General features: G+C 52.3%; 1 protein-coding gene across 2 annotated transcripts in view; it reads right to left on the reverse strand.

The window, feature by feature from the left end:
- GPT2 (glutamic--pyruvic transaminase 2) overlaps positions 1 to 18,976 on the reverse strand; it is a 47,804-nt gene extending 28,828 nt beyond the window's left edge. Inside the window, exons 1-4 of one of the 2 annotated variants that reach the window (XM_009196369.4) lie at positions 18,871 to 18,963; positions 18,391 to 18,654; positions 4,971 to 5,060; positions 2,074 to 2,182 (exon numbers count right to left, since the gene is read on the reverse strand). In XM_009196369.4, coding sequence (XP_009194633.1) covers positions 2,074 to 2,182; positions 4,971 to 5,060; positions 18,391 to 18,633 — 442 coding nt within the window. In that variant the 5' untranslated portion in view covers positions 18,634 to 18,654; positions 18,871 to 18,963. Of the gene's footprint in view, positions 1 to 2,073; positions 2,183 to 4,970; positions 5,061 to 18,390 lie in introns of both variants that reach the window. The other variant, XM_017953323.3, reaches the window with a different exon arrangement.
- Positions 18,977 to 23,084: the final 4,108 nt, after the last annotated feature.

Below are 23,084 nucleotides of genomic sequence, written 5' to 3' on the forward strand. Positions count from 1 at the left end.
TTCAAGACCAGCCTGGCCAATATGGTGAAATCCCATCTCTACTAAAAATACAAAAATTAGCCAGGTATGGTGGCGTGCATCTGTAGTACCAGCTACTCAGGAGGCTGAGGCAGAAGAATCGCTTGAACCCGGGAGGCAGAAGCTGCAGTGAGCCAAGATCACGCCACTGCACTCCAGCCTGGGCGACAGAGTGACACTGTCTCAAAAAAACAAAACAAAACAAAAATCTCTTGGGTGAGCTTCAAGACCTTGTATACACATTTAATAATCTCCCTGTGGGTCAGGGTGGCCCTGGAGCATAGTGACATGCTCCATTTCTTTTTACTCCTGTGGGCAGAAAAGTGCTCAGGCTGCCCAGAGCGTAGGTAACAGAGAGCGACACCACTGTGTCCCTGTCATGCCAAGGACCACACTGTCCTGCCCCCTGGAATGCGCAGGGCTTGTCTGCAGCTAACAAGCGGATTTAGCACACGTGAACCTTCCTTACAAGCCCAGAAGGTGGGTACAAACTACTTCCTAGCTGAAGGATGAGGGAGACTCCAAGCACTCCTACCTCACCTGTGTTCACGAGGTCCTGGAACAGGGCTCAGAGTGGGTCCCAAAAACCATGAGGGCCAACTGGTCTTTTGCTGTAACACCCCACGAGGGAACTCCCAGGGCCACAGTCTCTCAGCCCCACTACTCCAGCTCTGGCTGACACGAAGTTGCAAAAACCTGTTGATGACGCTTAGTATGTGGAAGAAAAATCCCTACTCCGTACCCAGACACTCTCATCAGACACACAAAAGGCACATTCCCCTCCCCCTGCCTCTCAGTTGGGGGCTTCCAGGAGTTTTAGGCCCATAGCCATGGGGGTCTTTGAGAAACACCTTTGCCCTTGGGGCCAGGCAGAGCGTGCAGGGGGGGAAGGAGCCTGGCAGCTGGGCCTCTGGGCTGCAGAGCTGCTTTCTGCCAGCCTGTGGTTAGGTCGTGGCACACAAGGCCCCAGCCCACACCCCATCCAGGCTGGCAGGTGGAAAAGCAAGGGGGGGCTGGCCCCCTCCTGAGAGAGACAGTGCCCAGACTCAGAGGGACAGCAGTGGGGCCACACCCAGGAGGGTGAGCACAGGGCCGTCAATAAGGGACAGAGCAGAAAAAGTTGGGGGGGGGGGGGGTGGCAGGAGATAGAGACAACAAGGAGGGGCCACTTCCCTGCTGAACAAGTCGCCAGAATCTGTCCCCACCCTCAGCTCCACTTTCCGGAACATCAGGGCTCATATCCTAGGAAGATTCTAAGAACAGCAGCTTTCCTCAGGGCGAGGGAAGCCGGATTCCCAACGTGGGTGCTGCACAAAGGAACCAGCAGAAATAAACAGAGGAAAGAAAATGACAGAACAAAGAGCTGGAGGCCCAGAGGCTGGAACTCCATCCTTGCAGGGAAGGGGGAGAGAATCATCTTCACATCTACAGGGGCCAAGTTCCAGGTCCATTCTGCGGAGCCTGGTGCCACGTCGGGAGGCAGACATTGGGGCATGCGTCCCCAAAAAGGGGAGTGAGGGCCAGTTTGAGGGGAACACCATGAAGTACCTGGGGGTACTGGCACCACTGGATGCAAGAAAGCCACAGAAAGGGGCCGAAGGGGTCCCAAGGTGCTTCCCTTCCCCAGCAATTGGCTGCCATCTCCAAGACAGTGCAGGGACATGTTCAGAGCTGGGGGCCACAGAGAGGCAAGGATGCTGAACAAAACTGGGCACTGCACTTCTACCCAGCCTCCAGCTGCTGGGTGAAACCTGCTGTGACAAAGGCAGGCTCAGCTGCTGTCCAACGAGGCTGGCTCCAGGGAGGAGGACCCACACCCAGCATGATGTAGGCACTTGCACCTAAAGGTGGTGCCAGCACCACCCGCTTAATAAACAGGAGGCCAGCAAGGCGCGAGTGGGATGAGGACGCTATTTTTTGTTTACTCTGCGCGCTGTCAGCCACCCACACACATTCACACACCCATTTGCATGCATGACTCTCGCTTGAGGCTGGGGCCCCCCCGGGAACACTCGTTCATTTCACGTCCCGGGGCCTGGCAAGTTGGGGCCTCACCCAGGCTGTGCCCGCCACAAGCCTGCAGGATCCGCCGGGCGCGTTTCTTAGCATCTTCGGGGAAGCTGGGGCTGTCCAGCAGGTTTGGGTAGGTGCACAGTGCCATCACCTGGGGGAACAAGACGCAGGCTGAGCTCCCAGCACCCCGACTCCCAGAGCTCCGGGAGGGGCACAGAGGCCACTGGGAGGACGACAGCTCCCAGGGATGGGGCTGACACAAGCCTCTCTGCGAGGACTCAGCCTGTGGGAGCTTGGGGGCAGGAGGGGAAGATGCTGGGCTCTCTGCAGCAGAAAGGGAGAAGTTGAGAGTTGGGATGCACTATGACCTGGGCTGCTGGAAGAGGAGTCGACGATCAGAGTGAGGCTGTTCCTCCGCCCCTGGCCCAAGCTCTTCCACTAAGGACAGTGGGCTTACACACCCAAGGCACAATCAGGGGCCCGCAGAGCATGGGGCAGGCGATCAATGCCCAGCTGGGTGGAGCAGGACTGCAGAACCCCCCTACTCCCAGCCTGAGCTCCCCCAATGCCCTAGGCCCCCTCCCCCTGCATTCCTCATCACCCCCTTTCCTCCCCAGATGAAAACTGGGCTAGCTTTCTTTTCTCAGTAACAGAGAACATCACCCCAACCCCACAAATTAAGAGGATTAAGCAAGCAAACGTGTACAAAAGTGCCGGTAACCCCAGCTCGCCCGGCAAGTTGAGGCTGGCACTGAGGAGCCAAGCCAGGTGCACTGAGGGGGTCAGAACTTGTGGCTCTGACACCAGCGGGGTGACTTTAGCGAGCACCTGGCTTCACGGAGCCCGGTTTCTCTTCATCTGCACAATGGGCAGTGAGCTGGCCTGCCCGCCTCCCAGGGGCACCTGCGCAGGTCAGAGGAGATGTGTGAAGGCTGGAGGCAGCTGGCACTAGGCTGGAGAGGCTGGGCCTGCCATGCAGTGGCAGGGCTGGACCTGAGAACACGGTTCCAGCAAATAAGGCTGAGTGAGGCCTGTTCTGAAGCCTGCCACAACTTAAACCCAGGCCCATGTGGGGACCTCTCCTGAGAGGTCGCTCTTGCTTGGCCCTCCCCTTCAAAGCTCACGCTCCAGGGAAGTCAGGGCCCTCTGGCCTCCTCCCACCTCATTTCCCTGGCAGAGCCTCTCTGTGTGGTCTGATTCATTTCCCCCTCCTGGGCCCCGCATGGGGACTCTAACATCCAGGGCCGCGGGCCTGCTCCGAGGGTCAGCAGCAGTGGCCGTGGGAGGGAGGTCCAGTGAGCGCCCCCCATACCAGGCCCAGCCTCAGCTCCTCTCCCTCACTGCCCTGTGACAACTCCCTCAGGGACTGTGGACTGAGCCCTTCCAGCCCCTCCCCAGCCCTTTGCCCCAGAGAGCAAGGCAGGGAACAGGGAACTGTGGTTCCCGGGCTCGACTTCCCTGATGGCCCTAGCCCATGAACCTTAACCACACACAGCACTGCATTTTGATCCAAAATGGGCCTCAATCCCAGTGGCTCGGGAGGTTGAGACAAGAAAGGATTACTTGGGCCTAGGAATTCGAGACCAGCCTGGGCAACACAGCAAGACCCTGTCTCTACCAAAAATTTTAATAATTAGCCGGGTGTGGTGGCATACGCCTGTAGTCCCAGATACTCAGGAGGCTGAGGCAGGAGGATTGCTTCAGCCCAGGAGTTTGAGGTTACAGAGAGATCGTGACAATCACACTCCAGCCTGGACAACAGAGCAAGACCCTGTCTCAAAAAAAAAAAATACACACACACACACACACACATACACACACACACACACACACACACACACACAAAATAAAACAGTCCAGGCGCAGTGGCTCATGCCTGTAATCCCAGCTCTTTGGGAGGCTGAGGCGGGCGGATTGTTTGAAGTTAGTTTGAAACCAGCCTGGCCAACATGGTGAAACCCCATCTCTACCAAAAATACAAAAATTAGCCAGGCGTGGTGGTGCATGCCTGTAATCCCAACTACTCGGGAGGCTAAGGCAGGCAAGTTGCTTGAACCCAGGCAGTGGAGGTTGCTGTGAGCCAAGAGCACACCATTGTACTCCAACCTGGGCGACAGAGAGAGACTCCATCTCAAAACAAAAACAAAACCAAAACCTAAATAAAACAAAACAGCCTCAGTCCTTCTAGAAAAAGTTGTCACACACCGGGTCTCCCGCCTCTGTTCTGCTCTGGGGCATCTCCCACCCCACCACCTCCAGCCCACCAATCCCACAATCCCACAATCCCGGCCCAGGTGGCACTCTCGAGGTTAGTGCTCAGACTGAAATGTGGAAGCCACCTTCTCCTGGAGCCTGAGGAGGGAGCTGGGTCACTGCAGAGGCAGCCGGGGCGCAGCAGCTCACAGTGGCCGTCCCCAGTCTGGAGCTCCTGTGCTGGGCCCCAGGAGGCCTCTGCACTCTTCGCCTCACCAAGGCCCAGCAATCTGCCAACTTCTACCTGCCCAAAGCCACCCAGCTGGTAGGCAGCAGAGCCCACACTCACAGCCAGAAGGGCCTCAAGTGGGAAGCCACATCCTGCCCCGCCACGACACCTCCTGCTGCCCCCCGACGCCTCCTCCCAGCCCAGCCGGCCTTTCCCTGTCCCCTGGGCTGCCACCTACCCTACCACTGCCTTTGCCTACCAAGTTCCTAACTCAGGTCCCAGGACCCTACCCCGTGGAAGAGTCTCCCCAGGAGCCTCCTACACCGGAGCAACCCCAAAACAGGTCTAGAAATTTTCAACAACCTCAGAAAGGCAGGAAGGAGGCTAAGGGAGACAGCCAGAGGGCATCAGGCCTGGGAGGGCCTGCATATCGAGGGGGCAGAGGATGGTCCCTACGACGGCCCGCCCAGCCCAGGGCCCTGCCCTCCTGCAGCCTCTGCTCCTGGGGGTGGCTCACCTGCCGGAGGAAGGTGATTGGCTGCTGCCCCATAGCCTGGGCGTCCCCGATGTTGGCTCGGATGACCTCTGTGAATGGCTTTTTGATACCCTGGGCAGACAGAAAGCAACAGGTGGTTACTTAGAAACTCTTAAACCCTGGATTCCAGAGGCCAGGCAAGGTTCCCGCAGGATATTAATAAACAACCCTATTTTGAGCCTTACCAAGTATCTGACTTGGTGCCAGGCCTCTGACATGCCTTGTCTCATTTAACCTTCACAGCCATCCCATGAGGAAGAACTAGTATTAATCCCATTTGACAGATGAGGAAATCAAGGCTCTAAAAGGTTAGAAAACTTGCTCAAGGTCATATAATTTTATTTTTTTGAGACAGAATCTTGCTCTCTTGCCTAAGATGGAGTACAGTAGTGCCATTTCGGCTCACTGCAACCTCCACCTCCCGGGTTCAAGCAATTCTCATGCCTCAGCCTCCCAAGTAGCTGGGATTACAGACGTGCACCACCACGCCTGGCTAATTTTTGTATTTTTAGTAGAGACAGGATTTCAACATGTTGGCCAGGCTGGTCTCCAACTCATGTGATCCACCCGCCCCGGCCTCCCAAAGTGCCAAGATTACAGGAATGAGCCATCGCGCCCGGCCAACATAATTTTATTTATTACTTATTATTACTATTTTGTAAAGACAGGGTCTCACTCTGTCACTCAGGCTGGACTGCAGTGGTCTGATCATGGTTCACTGCATCCCCGACCTTCTGGGCTCCTCCACCTTGGCCTCCCAAAGTGTTGGGGTTACAGGGGTGAACCACTGTGCCCAACCACATAACTGATTAATGTAAGTGCTGGGACTGAATATAAGTACAGGAAGCCGGATTCCAAGGTCACTCTTCTTAACCACTATATTCCTCCTCTGCCTCCCACTTTCCAGAAGGGCTGGAAGAGCTTTCCTGGCTGCCCAAGTATCCCAAACAGCTGCCACTCCACTGCCTGACCGCCACCACACAGGGAAGTCTAAAAGGCAGCTCCGGGCCAGCTGTGTGGGAGGGAGGCAGCAGTCAGCAGCAGAACATGCCAAATGTCAGGGACACAGGGTCCCAGACTCCTCTGCATCCTACCCCAGGCACAGCTCTACCGCGATGGCCTAAGTGACTGGCCAGGGACACTGAGGAAACCCTCCCCATCAGAAGACATGGATCAGCAGGGAATCCTCAGGGTCATTTTCTTGCAACCCATTCTTTGCAGAATGAAAAATGTGGGCTGATTTTCACATTTAAAAAAAAAAAAAAAAAGGCATCAGGGATAAAAAGACTGACTGAACAGCAAATTGAGGCCACTGCCTGAGCAATGTGTGTAGCACAGAAGAGAGATCACAGAGAGAAGTCCAAGACCCTTGCAACGTCACTGGGGACATGATGGAAGGACACCCTGGCTGCTGCAAAGGCAAAAGCAGAATTTGATGAAGAGAATTACAGCGACCTGGAAATGTGGGAATCCTGCACATTTCCCTGATAAACCCAATCAGCCACTGGAAGAAGTGCAGTCAACAACAGGTTCAAGGACTTCCCAGGGCAGCTGAAAGGATTACCTGAAACAAACAGTGTGAAAGCCCTTAGCAGAGTACAAATATCATCTTACAAAAGCCAGCCCAGGAACAAGGTTGCCAGGGTCACAGTGGGAGGAAAAGCGGGCTCAGCAAGGTGGTGGCCACAGCCCGGGTGGGAGGGCTTGGCCATTGTCCTGTCTCCAGCTGCCCCTTCCCCAAAGGTAGCCCAAATACAAATTTTACAGATATAACTCTGTGCTTGTGACACTTGTCTTTTCTCCTTTTCATGCAATGTGTGAATAAAAGCAACCTTAGAAGACGTGGCCTTTCCAAAATCAGTAATGTACATCTTAAGTAAAAACTAGTGACTGGAAGTGGTGGCTCATACCTGTAATTCCAGCACTTTGGGAGGCCAAGGCAGGAGGATGCCTTGAGGCCAGGAGTTCAACAACAGCCCGGGCAACACTTTCAAGTTGCCCAAGACCTCATCTCTACAAAAAATTAAAATTAGCCAGGCATGGTGGCACATGCCTGTAGCCCCAGCTACTGGGGAGGCTGAAGTGGGAATATCACACTTGAGACCAGGAGTTCAAGGTTGCAGTGAGCTATGATCACGTCACTGCTCTCCAGCCTGGGCATCAGAGTGAGACCCCAGTTTTGTTTTTTTGTGTGTGTTTTTTTGTTTGTTTGTTTGTTTTTGAGACAGGGTTTCCCTCTGTCACCCAGGATGGAGTGCAGTGGTGTGATCTCGGTTCACTGCAACCTCCGCCTCCCGGGTTCAAGCAATTCTCATGCCTCAGCCTCCCAAGTGGCTGGGACTACAGGCAAGTGTCACCATACCCGGCTAATTTTTGTATTTTTAATGGAGACGGGGTTTCATCACATTTCTCAGGCTGGTCTCAAACTCCTGAGCACAAATGATCCACCGCCTCAGCCTCCCAAAGTGCTGTGATTACAGGTGTGAGCCACCTCGCCTGGCCTGACTCTGTCTCCTAAAAACAACAACAACAACAAACCAGTGGGCTTGAGAGACAAAAGCAGAAGCCAAACACGTTTTTCTGGCCCTAGTGTGCCACCCCTAAGCCCTATGTGAGGAGGCATGGGTAACTGAGGAAGATGCCCCCAAAGTAGCTCTGGGCCATCATAAACAGGGCCTAAGTCCTACAAGCTGTTTCTTGGGGAAGGGGGCCCTCTAAGCCCCTTGTGGCCCGTCTGCTGAGTTCTTCAGTGTCTGGCCAACATGGATAAAGATTCCCAGTGGCGGCCGAGCGCGGTGGCTCAAGCCTGTAATCCCAGCACTTTTGGAGGCTGAGGCGAGCGGATCACGGGGTCAGCAGATCGAGACCATCCTGGCTAACACGGTGAAACCCCGTCTCTACTAAAAATACAAAAAATTAGCCGGGCGTGGTGGCAGGCACCTGTCGTCCCAGCTACTTGGGAGACTGCGGCAGGAGAATGGCGTGAACCTGGGAGGTGGAGCTTGCAGTGAGCCGAGATCGTGCCACTGTACTCCAGCCTGGGCGACAGAGCAAGACTCCGTCTCAAAAAAAAAAAAAAAAAAAAAAAGATCCCCAGTGGCATCCAGACGCAGTCACTGTATCTGGAGAGCCAGGGCGGCACTGCCCACTGCACGGGGGTACAGGCACTCTGGAGAGGCTCTGGCTGCAAGGGTGCAGCCCCCACACTCATCCCACAGCCAGGAGCCCAGAGGCTGAGGGTGTGGGCAGTTACCCAAGCCTCTGTGTACAAAGGGGCGGGCCCAATCCACTGCTTGGCACTGGCCTGGACTCCTGGCATGGGGTCCTTGCTCAGCCTGACTGAATTGTTGCAGACCCCAGGCCTAGCTCGCTGAACCTGGGTGATTTCTGGGGTGTGGATACAGCCCATTCTTCATAGGGAGTAAATCTGTCACAGTTGTGAGACCCAGGAACCAACACACAGCTGTGGGCCCTGGGCCAGCCTAACACAGGGAGAGTATAACGCCTGGAACAGAGCCCTGAATGTTCGTTTCCCGTGCCCTCCGCCGCACTGCTCAACCAACGCAGGGCCACTGTGGTGAAACCTAGGAACACAGCATCTCCATTCTTGGGTCTCAGTGCCTGCAGACCCTGGACATTTTGCTATGATGGATGAGCTGGGGGTCAGGACACTGGCTACCCTGAATGGGTGAAGAAACCAGCCCATCCAGCTAAGGGCCACCATGCAGAAGAGACTGTTCTGAGCACACTCCTGCATCCAGGCACTCAAGGTCTACATGGGGCGGGAAATACCAAGAGCCTGGGGTAGACTCCCGATAGTGACTCCCACAGTGACTTGTCCAGAGCCCACAGGCACAGCACCCATGGGAACCTTGCCCCTGCCCTGCCCTCAGGGCCCTGCCAGCTCAGAGGGGCTAAGGAGCTGCATCATCCTGATTCCTCTCACGGCATTCTAGAGCCACCTTCGAATCCACCTGCACACATCCCGCCCAGAGCCACCTCCCCTGTGCAGCACAGATGGACGGAAGGTTCTTCCCAGGGAGGGCTCCCCTCCCGCCACTTTGGCTCAAGCAGGGATCGGGGGAGGGCACCATCCCCCCACCCCCAGCTCTGGGGACGGCATATTTCATAGGGTGTTAGCAGGTAGAATAATTGTCCTCCCCAGCCCACAGGCCTCTCACCAGCATGAGGGTCACAGGCGGATGGATGATTCTAACAATGCACAGCAAAGGAAACAATCAACAAAAAGGCGGACCATGGAAGGGAACATCGTCGGCCTCCGCATCCGTGTCTCCAGCATCTGCGGACTCAATGAACCACGGATCAAAAATATTCAGGAAAGGGCCGGGCACAGTGGCTCACGTCTGTAATCCCAGCACTTTGGGAGCTGAGGCGGGCGGATCACGATGTCAGGAGATCGAGACCATCCTGGCTAACACTGTGAAATCCTGTCTCTACTAAAAATACAAAAAAATTAGCCAGGCATGGTGGCACGCACCTGTAGTTCCAGCTACTTGGGAGGCTGAGGCAGGAGAATGGTGTGAACCCAGGAGGCAGAGCCTGCAGTGAGCTGAGATCGCGCCACTGCACTCCAGCCTGGGTGACAGAGAGAGACTCTGTCTCAAAAAAAAAAAAAAAAAAAATCCAGGAAAAACCCTGCACCTGGACTAAACACATACAGACTTTTATCATTGTTCCCTAAACAATAGAGTTGAACCATATTTACACAATATGTACTCATATTATATGTAATCTATAGAGGCTGTAAAGATGATTTAAATTATACAGGAGGATGTGCATAGGTCATATGCAAATACTATGCCATTTATATCAGGGACTTGAGCACCCTTGGCTTTAGGTATCTGAGGGAGGTCCTCCTTGGATACTGAGAGACAACTGTATTTGTAAATAAAATATCTGATAAGGGGATCCTTATATCCAAATATCCAATATATGCAAATAAGGAATTCATACAACTCAAGAAAAAAAAAAAACATTAAACCTGATTTAAAAATGGACAAAGGACGTGAAGAGACTTTCCACAAAAGACATACAAATGGTCAACAGATGCATGAAAAAGATGCAAAACATCTAATCAAACACAAATCACAGCCACAATGAGATATCATCTCATACTTGTTAGCATGGTTATTATAAAAAGTTGAAAGATCAGTGTTGGTGAGGGTATGGGGAAAGGGAACCCTGCACACCGTTGGTGGGAATGTAAATTGGTATAGCCATTATGGAAAACAGTATGGAGGTTCCTTGAAAAACTAAAAATAGAACTACCCTAAGATCCAGCAATCCAACTGCTGGGTACAGATCTGAAGGAAATAAAATCAGTGTCTTGAAGAGATGTCTGCATTCCCTTGTTCACTGCAGCACTATTTCTAAGAGCCAAGACATGGAACCAACCTAAGTGTCCATCAGGTTGATGAATGGATAAAGATATGGTACATATACACAATGGACTATTATTCAGCCATTGAAAAAATAAGAAAATCCAGTCATTTGCAAAAGTATGGATGAACCTGGAGGACACTGTGTGAAGTGAAAAAAGCCAGACACAGAAAGACAAACACTGTATGATCTCACTCATATGTGGAATCTAAAAAAGTTAAACTAATCTAAAAGTTGAACTAATAAAAGCAGAGGTGATAGCTGCCAGCCACGGGGTTGCAGGAGTGGAAATGAGGCAATGTCAGCCAAAGGGTACAAACTTTCAGTTGTAAGATGACACATTTTGCATGTTCTCACTTATTTGTGGGAGCTAAAAATTTGAAAAACTGAACTCATGAAGATGGAGAGTAGAAGGATGGTTCCTAGAGTCTGGAAAGGGCAGTAGGGGTGGGTGGGGGCAAGTGGGGATGGTTAATGGGTACCGAAAAGTAGAAGGAATGATCTAGTATTTGACACCACACAGGGTGACTATAGTCAATAATTGTATATTTTTTAAAAAAGCTAAGAGTATATATAACTGGATTGTTTATAAGACAAAGGACAAACGCTGGAGGGCATGGATACCTCATTTACCCTGATGTGATTCTTACACACTACATGCCTGCACCAAAATATCTGGTGTACCCCATAAATAATACATCTACCACCCTGGCGCAGTGGCTCATGCCTATAATCCCAGCACTTTGGGAGGCCGAGACAGGCGTCAGTAGGTCAGTAGATATTAGCCGGGCGTGGTGGTATGCACCTGGAGTCCCAGCTATTCAGGAGCCTGAGGCAGGGGAATCCCTTGAAGTTGGGAGGTGGAGATTGCAGTGAGCTGAGATTGCCCCACTACACTCCAGCCTGGCAACAGAGCAAGACTCCGTCTCAAAAAAAAAAAAAAAAAAAAAAAACAAACAAACAAAAAAAAAACTACCACATACCCACAAAAATTAAATAATGTTTAGGCCAGGCATGGTGGCTCAAGGCAATTTTAACATTGTCTTGAGATTACAATAAAGGGGGCTGAATTTAGCCTCCAGAAACTTTCATTTCATTGTTTCTTTAAAAAATGCAGGCCCCACCGGGCGCGGTGGCTCAAGCCTGTAATCCCAGCACTTTGGGAGGCCGAGACGGGTGGATCACGAGGTCAGGAGATCGAGACTATCCTGGCTAACACGGTGAAACCCCGTCACTACTAAAAAATACAAAAAACTAGCCGGGCGATGTGGCGGACGCCTGTAGTCCCAGCTACTCGGGAGGCTGAGGCAGGAGAATGGCGTGAACCCGGGAGGCGGAGCTTGCAGTGAGCTGAGATCCAGCCACTGCACTCCAGCCTGGGCGACAGAGCCAGACTCCGTCTCAAAAAAATCAAAAAAAAAAAAAAAAATGCAGGCCGGAGGCCGGGCACAGTGGCTCAAGCCTGTAATCCCAGCACTTTGGGAGGCCAAGACAGGTGGATCACGAGGTCAGGAGATCCAGACCATCCTGGCTAACACGGTGAAACCCCGTCTCTACTAAAAAGTACAAAAAACTAGCCGGGCGACTTGGGAGGCTGAGGCAGGAGAATGGCATAAACCCGGGAGGCGGAGCTTGCAGTAAGCTGAGATCCGGCCACTGCACTCCAGCCTGGGCGACAGAGCGAGACTCCGTCTCAAAAAAATAATAATTTTTAAAAATATGAATAAGTTCTGAGAATCTAACGTACAGCATGGTGACTATACTTAATAACATTGCATTTTCGGCTGGGCACGGTGGCTCATGCCTGTAATCCCAGCACTTCGGGAGGCCACGGCAGATGGATCACCTGAGGTTGGGAGTTCGAAACCAGCCTGACCAACATGGAGAAACCCCATCTCTACTAAAAATACAAAATTAGCTGGGTGTGGTGGCACATGCCTGTAATCCCAGCTACTTGGCAGGAGAATTGCTTGAACTGGGGAAGCGGAGGTTGGGGTGAGCCGAGATCACGCCATTGCACTCCAGCCTGGACAACAAGAGCAAAACTCCATCTCAAAACCAAAACAAACAACAACAACAAAAAGCCAAAACAAAAAACCTGTATTTTTTACCTGAAATTTGCTGAGAACAGGACTGAAATGTCTCAGGCGCACACACACAGATGGTGACGGTGTGGTAAAGGATGGAGTATTAATAATTGTGGTAATCATCTCCATGTCATATTACATATACAATGTATATAAATGTCAAACCACCACACTGTGTCCCTTGAATATATACAATTTTTCTTTGTCAATTATATTTGTCTCCCCCTCAATAAAAATGGGGAGAAAAAACCAGGCACAAGGCTGTTTCCTTATGCAAGGGATGGCTCTGGTCACCTTACATGGCCTGTGGGCAGAAAGGCTGGCAGAGAACTTTCCTCCAATTCAACAAATACTGGTCACCCATGCCCCAGTGACAGCCATGAGCAGCACAGATGAGACCACCACCCTCCAGAGCTCAGGCTGGTGAAGAATAAGAATGGGGTGCGGGGAAGGAGAAGGGCAGGGCGTGGGAGAGAGGACCTGCAGGCCCCAGCCCTAGGAGCATGATGTGGAAGTGCTCCCGGGCTCCTGATCCCAAAAAGGGCACTGACTGGGGCGAGGGCGGGCAGAAAGTCCTACAGAGAGCTCCCGCAAGAGGTCCCAGAGACAAACACCAACTAGACCCACAGTCCCAGAAAGCAGGTCCATTTCACAGCTGAGGCTCAGCACAAGATCTAGTCCCAAAACAGAAAGACAAGTGAAACCAGAAGAAACCGGAGCTGCAGCTACCCACGTCTGTGACTGAGAGCATAGGCCAGAGTCCCCAAGGCTAAGCTGCCAGATCACTGAGGCAGGGAAGGCAGGGTGTGGGCCCCTGAACTCTGGGCGTCCGTGGGGTGGTCAACTATAGAAGCCCAGATTCGCAAGGCAGAAGCAGGGGTGAAAGCTGAATAAATTCCAAACAGGATAGTGGGAGTTGCTCAAAACAGCAAGCAGCTTGCCCAGGAGGAAAGAGCAAGTCCCACAGAGCACTTCCCAGACCCAGAGCCTCAGGAGGTAGGAAAGACAAGCGACCCTCAGAACTTCTTATCCCTAGACCACTCTCATTAGCTTGAGAAGGAAGACCTGGCAGTTCTAATTAGCTTCACAGCTGTTCAAAGTATTATCATCAAAGTATCAAAGACTCAAACTAGTCTTTCAGAGAAATAAACTGGTCACATTTTGCAGATGAGTAAACCAAGGCTGAATGACTTGTCTGAGGCCCACAGCACACAAAGGCAGAGCCCAGCATATGTGTGGTGACTGACCTGGGCAGGCTGGGTAGATGGAGGGTTCCTCCTATTGGAAGCCTGCACTACAAATTTTAAAGTAGCATCTAGACCAAGCACAGTGGCTCATACAGGTAATCCTGGCACTTTGGGAGGCTGAGATGGGAGGATCACCCAAGGCTAGCAGTTTGAGACCAGCCCAGACAACATACCAAGATCCTATCTCTACAAAAAAGGAAATTAGCCAGAATGGTGGCACACGCCTGTAGTCCTAGCTTCTGAAGAGGCTGAGGCAGGAGGATCACTCGAGCCCAGGAATTTGCGGCCACAGTGAGCTACGATTGCACCATTGCACTCCAGCCTAGGAGAAAGAGTAAGGCCCTGTCTCTTTAAAAAAAAAAAAAAAAAAAAAAATTAATAGCCTGGGCAACATGGCAAACCCTGTCTCTACAAAAAAATGCAAAAATTAGCCAGGCATGGTGGCATACGCCTTGTGGTCCCAGCTACTCAGGAGGCTGAGGTGTGAGGATCGCCCGAGCCCAGGAAGTCGAGGCTGCAGTGAGCTGAGATTGCGCCACTGCACTCCTGCCTGGATGATAGAGCTATGGAATCCTTTCGCCAGGTGCTCTGCAAACAGTATGGGCTGTTTGGCGGAACAGCTATAATTAACAATAATAATTAGTATTATTATGTAATAATAATTACAAAAGAAAAAGTAGCTGGGTGTGGTGGCTCACGCCCACCCATCCAGCACTTTGGGAGGCCAAGGTGGGAGGATTACTTGAAGCCAGGAGTTTGAGACCACCCTGGGCAACATAGTAAGACCTGGTCTCTACAAAAAATTTAAAAATTAGCCAGGCATGGTGGTGCACACCTGTAGTCCAAGCTGCTCAGGAGGCTGAGGTAGGAGGATGGCTCGAGCCCAGGAGTTCAAGGCTGCAGTGAGTCATAATTGTGCCACTGCATTCCAGCCTAGGCAATAGAGCAAGACCCTGTCTTTTAAAAAATAAAGTAGCATCTGGTGGGGCGCAGTGGCTCACGTTTGTAATGCCAGCACTTTGGGAGGCCAAAGCAGATAGATCACAGTCAGGAGTTCAAGACCAGCCTGGCCAACACAGTGAAACCCCGTCTCTACTAAAAATACAAAAAATTTAGCTGGGCGTGGTGGCGGGCACTTGTAATCGCAGCTACTCGGGAGGCTGAGGAAGGAGGATTGCTTGAACCCAGGAGGCGGAGGTTGCAGTGAGACGAGATCGTGCCACTGCACTCCAGCCTGGGTGACAGAACTAGATTCAGTCTCAATAAATAAATAAATAAATAAATAAATAAAGGAGCATCTAAATCCCACAGAAAATGAGTGAGATTCACCACCTGTGCTTGGCACATACAGGGTTTCCAATCTTAGTTCTTAGCTAACTATAGCCACGTGCCTTAGCACTCTCTGCTTTTACCTTTGTTTGGATGCAACACATACTGACATGACCAGTAACCGTCAGTCTTTCCCTCAGTTCTGAATGTCTGCCCTGACTGTTGCCTTACAGCTAGAAGCAAAGCCATTCCTGTCTCCACTTGTACCAATCCCCAACCCCCATCCCCCAATAAAGCAAGGGAAAAAGTAGGTTGAGAAAGAACTGTCAGATCTTTTCAAAACTCCTTTTAATTGCAGCTTATTTTTAAGTGCTGCTTGCAGTGAACACCAGGATCTGAAAAGCTAAGATAGGTTCTCCCCTTTGGAGCTGCTCTCAGGGAGAAGCAAGGCCCCTCTAAGAGCATAGAGCTGGGGTTGCAGGAGAACGGCCCTTTTCACAGCCCTTAGCCCACCTCCCCGCCTCCTTCAGGCTCCACTGCCAGAGAAGCAGAAAGGACAGGGATTCAGCTCAGCCAGCCACCCAAAGTCAAACACCAGAGCCACATGCCCAAACAGCCTACATTGTTTGCAGAACACCTGGTGAAAGAATTCCATAGACAGCATGAAGGCCTTGGTACCACCAAGAGTCACCTTGAGTCCCCAAGGACAGTTTTGAATGGACAAGGAGGTATAAAACTGAGGACAGGGAGAACCCTGGCCCAGCCAGGCCACATCTGTTTATACTCTAGGGAACCTGAGGTCCAGAATGGATATAGGATTCACCCTGAGTCACCCTACTCCCTACAAATCCTAGCCCATCAAATCTCTAACCAATCAGTTTTTTTGTTTGTTTGTTTTTTGAGATGCAGTCTCGTTCTGCGCTCTTGTTGCCCAGGCTGGAGTGCATCTCGGCTCACTGCCACCTCCACCTTCCAGGTTCAAGCGATTCTCCTGCCTCAGCCTGCCGAGTAGCTGGGGTTACAAGTGTGTACCACCATGCCCGGCTAATTTTTGTGTTTTTAGTAGAGACAGGGTTTCGCCATGTTGGCCAGGCTGGTCTCGAACTCCTGACCTCAGGTGATCCACCCACCTCGGCCTCCCAAAGCGCTGGAATTATAGGTGTGAGCCACCGTGGCCGGCCTCTAACCAACCAGTTTTGAGCACGACAGTTCAAAACAGAAGTAGAAAAACCAAAGCTGCACAAAGAGAAGGCAAGCCAGAAATAACTAAAAAGAAAGGACTGGGGAAATGTGGCTCTTGCAAGAAGGGCACTGTTTAAGCTGGCAAGGAGAAGCAAGGCTGTCTCCCAAGAAGGAAGGGTTTCAGTGAGGCTATCTAAGCTGGTCTAGCCAGCACCCACAGCCAGCGAACTGAGACTCACAGTGAGAAGAGAATGAGAATGGATGCGCTTGAATGAAAGTACCAGAATGTAGGTGGCCAAAAAAAATCAACTAACTCAGGAGTAGGATATGGGGGTGTGGAGCTTCTGTCTCAGAAATCAGAGATGTCCCTGGCCCAGTAACCAAGATATTTGCCCACCTGCAATCATCAAGCCACATCCCTGCTGGAAACACTTTCTGGTTCCCACCTCCAACCAAAACGCACCATGACATCCGAATCCCAGCACACAAGACTCCAGTCCACCTTTTCTGTCTCATTCACCTCCCACATCTCTCTGATAGCGTTCCACTAAAGCACCAGCCCCCTTCCCCAAATGCCCAGAACTCCCCAACTTCCTGCCGTTGCTCACAGCACTGCTCCCACTTGGAAGGCTCTCACATATTCTGCCTGCTAAAAAATCCCCACACATTCTTAAAGAATCGGGGGAGGGGGACTCAGGCTCAGAGAATAACGCAGCAATCAGATTCCTCAAGGCAAAGACAGTGCCCTTCTGTCCCCATCATCCTCAAGCCTCATGGAGCCAACACAGGAGCTGCTATTTAGCAAAAGGCAGAGGTAATTCCTGGAACCCCTGCCAGTTCTGGAACCAGAGAAATCAGCTGTAACGTGATAAACCAGGAACACGTTAATCCCAGCTGTGTTTTAGCAGGGAGGCTGTTGCCTCAAGGAGGGCCAGCTCCAGCCTGCCAGACAACAACAGCCCGTGTTCTCTGCCGGGCCCACCTCTGGGCCAGGGAGGCACAGAAACAAAGCCAGCCTCCTCCCGGCCAGCTTCACACTTAGCCCTGCAAGGAGTCCGCGGGAGACTGGACTCTGACTCGTCCAGCTCACTGTTTTGAGTCAGCAGAACTGAGTGTCTCAACCAGGTCTCAGGAGGCCAGGAGCTCATTAAAACCCCCAAGTTCCCACCGGAAAGGGGTCAAGTGTCATGATCCCCCTGAAGCTTACTGCCATGCATTCATGGGGCACTAAGTGATCAAGGTGAGGGCAAGATCAAGTAACCCCCCCTCCCACCTCAATTCTCAGTCAGACTCTCTCTAGCAAGCAGCTGGGTGATTATTAGCTTCTTACAAATCTTAGGAGTATTTACTTTTTAAGATAACCCCTCTCGGCTCTGCCTCCTGAATTCCACCCAGGCTAGAACTCTTTCCTACAGGGACCTCTCTATCACCCCAACCCCAGACATCCTGGTTGTGGGGAGGCAGAAATCCTTCCTGGCTGTGGGGTCACCTTACATGAAGCTATAAACTCAAGCCAAGATCCCAGCCAGCCGGCTGGCCACCAAGGTGAAGAAAGTCCCAGGGCCCCCTTACCAAAGCCGGACAGGCCCAACCCTCTGGTTCCCCACCTCGGTGACTGTCACCAGACCAGAGAAGTGGCTGGTCGGCCAAGGCTCCAGAGGGGCCTACAGGAAGGAATTCTGCCGACTCTTCCGGGAATCGGGACTGGCAAAGACCCTAAGGGCCAAAGACACGGAGAAAGACTGGGGAACAGACCCAAGTTTCCGCAGAGCGCCCCCCCGCCCCCCATCTCCCCTCCTACCTAAAATGGTTTCCCTCCCACCACCCCCATTCCAACCCTCTTCCTTTTTACTTTCTTCCAAGAACTTATCACTGAGACTCTACTGCTTCTTTCTTCATTCGCTTATGTTCCTCCCTCCACTGGACCTTGGTTCCACGGGGGTAGGGCAGACACACAACGTGCGGTGCCTGGCAGCACCGGCTGCTCAACAATTGAATTCAATTCAACAAGTGAACCGTATTGCAAGGCCTCACCAGTGCCGGGTGCTGGGCACCAGTGAAGGGGCGGGAGGAGGCATTCTCTCGTTTTAGCCAGGCTTGGCTGACTGAGAAGCTGGCCATGGGGGTGGACGTCGTGGGGAGGACCCCAGCTGGGTCTGCTGCGGTTTTTCCCTTGCTCAGCGGCCCCAGCCTCCCGGAGGCCCGGCGCGCGCTCACCCGCTGCAGCTCAAGCTCGATCTCGCCGGCCTTGAGCACGATGGGTCCCCGCACCGCGTACTCCACCGCCTTCACCTGCGGGTTCATGGACTCCAGCGTGAGGATGCGCTCGCGCCGGCTGCGCTCGGGCCGCACCTTGAGCACCGCCGAGGCCTCGGCGGCCGCGCTGCTCTGACTGCGGCCCCAGGAGCTGGGGGTCCGGGGACCACAGCCCCGCCGGACCAGCGCCGCCGCCCGCTGCATCGCGCGCTTGCGGAGGGAAACCTTGGCACAAAAAGAGAAAGAGAATAAACACGTCGCGCACTGCCCTAGGCGGGCAGCAGTCTCACACCTAAGCCCAGCCAAGGGCTCTTTCAGCGAGCGGTGCCAGCCTGGCTTCGGTCCCCCGGCGACCGGGACCCTCCACCGCGCCGCTGAAGCACCAACGCGCACCCAGCCGGGTTTCGCAAAGGCTGCGCCCAAGGCATGCATGCAACGTGCCTGTCGCCCCTGGTAGGCCCTCGCTGCGCCGGGTTAGCTCGCGCGCCTGGAGCAGCTTCCCAGCCCCGGCGCCCGCAGCCGCATCCCCGCACCCGGCGCCCGCGCCGCCCGGCCCCTGCGCTCGCACACCCACCGCCGTCGGGGCCGCCCCGGGCCTGCGCGCTGCCTCCTGGGCCCTGTAGTTCTCCTGGCCGCTCTGGAGCGGCTGCGGAGAGCGAAGCGAACTACAAGTCCCACAGCACCCCGCGCGGGGCCGGACGGGGACCGGACAGTAGGCGGGAGTGCTCGTCCGAACGTGGCGGGGTCTGGGCGGGCTCATTGTCCCAGCTGAGGGGCTGGAGAGCCCGGAGGGGCCCGGCAGGGGCCGTGCTGTCTGTCGCGTCTGCGAAGCTAGAGCTGTTGGCAGCCTCTCCCTAGTGGCGCGTCCGCCCCCCACTGCCCTCACTGCCAGCACCTGCGAGGACGCAGGCTGCTGGATGGTGTAGTCATCGCCCCGAGTTTCATCATCCAAGGCCACAGGGTGCTTGCGGCTGCCCACCGGAGCTGGCAGGAAGCGGGGTGAGGAGTCTGGGACTTGGCCACGCCACCCTGACTCCCGAACGCCAGTTTCCTTCTCAGCAAGACGGGGATCTGCCCACGGCCTCTGAGGGTTGTTGTGAGACTTCAAGGACCATCTGCCAAGCGGTCAGCTTTTCCCGACCACTCCGTCTGACCCCCGACCTCCATCACTAACGTTTTATTTTCTGCCTAGCATCTGAAAGTATTTTCGGTTACTTTTTATTGGATTATGGTTTACCTCCCCCGACTAACCGTGCGAGCTCTAGAGGAGCAGGGGCAGTGTCTTTCTTGTTCATGGCATTCGCAGCACCTCTAACAGTTCCCGCCACAGAGGAGCCACTCAGTAAATATTTGTTGAAGAATGAATGCCCAGCACAAGGGGGCTATTATGTCTGGTAACGGTGTCTGCTGGCGAAAGGTGTCCTGGCTTGCCCAGACCAAGAGCAGGGCAAGACTAGGAGGAGGTGTAGGGTGGCGCAAAGGGAGTTCTGGACGACTCGGGGTCTAATGGAAACACCAAAATCTACAAAATCAAAAAATACAAATACAGAATCTACAAAATCCCGTCTCGGTCCCAGATTCTCCATGTGCAAAATAAATTGGGTTAAATACCCTCTAAGGTCCTTTCTCTTGGAAATTCTGTGAGTCTGGGTGTCTTCAAGCAGAAAAACAGCCCAGAGCTCCCACATCCCAACACACACACACTCACAGTTTGTGAAAGTTGGGGCAGCAATGTAGGGGAGAAGGTAGACCTGAGTCGGAATATCCACAGTTGCTTACAGCCGTGCACTGCTTAACTGAGTTTGTACTACCTCGTCTTGGTAAAGCCTAGTTTTCCTATGAGTAAAGTCAGGGTAACACCTGCCTCATACTGTGATTAAATACATTGGTTGCCAATAAAAGAGGAAAGGAGGTAGGGAGAACAGCAGAAACCGAAGATATCTTTGAGTATTCCTATGTCAGCAAAGTGGGTTGGTCCACCAAAGGCCCTGGAAGGATATTTGGGCTTCTCATGTACTGGTTCCACCCCCGCACCTTTGTCTACACTAGGTCTTGATGGCCAGGTATTCATTCAGTCTTCAGGTAAAAGTCTTCCCCAGTGAGCTTAGCTCCTCCTTCAGTGTCGTCATTATCGACTGCCCAGCTGAGGAGACACAAACATAACCCTCCACCTCCAAAAAACGCTGACCTTGACTTGCATGTGATGTCCATGCAGTCCCTTGCTGTCCACCCACAGGTCAGTGTGCTGTGCTCTTCCGTTGTCTCTGACTCTGATCAGTAGGGACAGGGGAGGAGGGGCTTAGAGAGGTGATCACAAATCTATTTCCACAACTGGGAACAACAACTGGCACACAGCCTTCTTATGTGTGCTCCCATATCGTCACTGTGAAAAACACATCGAGTGCCTAACATGCCCTCTGCCAACCCATCTGTCTGAGATTGCTTGAGGGAAAAAGCTTCCTTGCTTTCTTGTGAACCACTGTACAATTTGCAAAGCACTTTCTTACCCCAAAGCACAGGCAGTATTATTCCCACTTTATAGATGAGGCTCAGAGAGGTTAGGTGACCTGTTCAGGTGGTGCAGCTAAATGGGAGAGCAGGAATTGTGATTTCTAACCCAGTGCTACAGCCCATGCCTGCAGGGACCAGTCTTGTGTAGCTCTCTGGGTTTGGAAATTCAAGCTTGCCATTACAATGAACAAAGCCTTTGAAAAGTTTCTGGGTGGTGGTTGTGATGATGATGGTGGCAATAGCATAAACTTTGCTTTTATTTTTATTTATTTACACATCTAACCCAGTCCAAGAGTGTGTGTGTGTGTGTTCATTTTGTTTTGTTGTTCTTGTCTGATTTTTATTTTTATTTTATTTTTATTTTTATTTTTTGAGACAGAGTCTTGTTTCAGTCACCCAGGCTGGAATGCAGTGGCACGATCTAATCTCACTGCAACTTCTGCCTCCTGGGTTCAAGCAATTCTTCTGCCTCAGCCTCCTGAGTAGCTGAGACTACAAGCGTGCATCAGCTAATTTGGTTTTTTTTTTTGTTGGGGGGGGCGTATTTTTAGTAGAGACAAGGTTTCCCGATATTGACCAGGCTGGTCTCGAACTCCTGGCCTCAAGTGATTCACCCACCTCAGCCTCCCAAAGTACCGGGATTACAGGGGTGAGTCACCTAACCCAGCCTAATGATTTGCTTTTATTTTGCCCTCTAGACCAGGTGGGGATGGATAGGAGCTGGCTCCTAAATATTAAAGCTAAAACCTGATTGAAATGATCATTAAAGCCCTTCCTGTAAGCTGAGTGAGAGCTTCAAATACACAGCAAGGTCCCGTCAACCCACATAGCTGGAGAGTCATATGTTTGCAAGACATAATACCCATCTTTATTCCATAATGTAACTAATTCTTCTTGGGCACTTACCCTGTGCCAGGCATGAGGCTGAGTTCTGGGACTACAAAGAGTCAAGCCGACTGTTCCTACCTGCGTAGAACGTACAGTTTCTTAGGGAAGGCGGAGGTCATCACAAGTGATTACAAACTGTCATAACCCCTGGGGATAAAAAGGATGGAGTTTTCTGAGCGTTCAGAGGTCTGCGCAAAGATTTCCCAAATGAGGTGGTCCATGAGCTGCTCCCACCCCAGCCCTGGAAGGTTGATAAGAGACATCACTCCTGGCCAGTGTGGAGATGCGCCTAGCCTGGGATTGCCATGGTGCCCTAAGTGAAGAGGCAGGTACTCAGCATATAAGAATCCAGCCATTTCCATAGCTCCAGGGCTTCCCCAGCAGGTTACCTGAGGCTTTGTCAGGCCTATTTTTCATTCTCTGCCCAGTCCTACTTTCTCCCACTTCCTCTTGCAAGAGTTGATCCCTAATGCCCATTTTGCACCTTACACCCCATCTCAGTGTCAGTGGTGAGATGGACGGCTTGCCAGTCTGGGACCACTGAAGACCCTGAGGAACTCCAAGAAGGCCAGAGGGACTGCAGGGCAAACAGTTAAGCAAAACGGGAATCAGTGAGGTGAGCTGTGTCAGGACAGGTAGGCCAGGTCCTGAATGTAAGAATTTTGGTCTTCATCCTAAGAATAAATGGAAACCTCTGGAAGCCTTAAAGCAGGGGAGTGACATGATCAGATTTCTGTTTTAAATTATGTTGCATGGAGGATGGATTGGAGGGGTGCAAGGGAGGTTGCAGGAGGATTAATTGTGACTCCAACAAGGTCTGACGTTGGCCTGGACCAGGGTGTGGGGGATGGGAAGTGGATAGGTTCTTTTGTGTCCCCAACACCCAGCATATTACCTGGCACACAGGTCTTCAGTAAAATGTTGAATGGATATGGAGTAGATTCTGTAAGGTCCATGCTCTCCAGATATCTGTAGTCCAGCAGGAGCTGAGTGGCATAGGTAACTATGCTAAGGGCAGCCCCCAAGAATGCACTATCCCGTCCTTAGAGGCAGTGAAGGCTGTTAATAAATAACCACAGAGCAGAACAGAAAGTGAGAGAATCTTCTGAGAGAGCAGGTGGGCACCGTGGGGCTGGCAAGGAGGGACGGTAACCTCCCAGAATGCCAGATCGTGCCTGGTCTGGAGGCTTGGGAAACTCTGTCAAAGGTAACTCTTAGTCCCTTGCTCCCAATGGAGCCTGATAGAAGTTAGTGCT

The sequence above is a fragment of the Papio anubis genome, chromosome 18, assembly GCF_008728515.1.
Source record: "Papio anubis isolate 15944 chromosome 18, Panubis1.0, whole genome shotgun sequence".
In the NCBI taxonomy this organism is placed as follows: domain Eukaryota; kingdom Metazoa; phylum Chordata; class Mammalia; order Primates; family Cercopithecidae; genus Papio; species Papio anubis.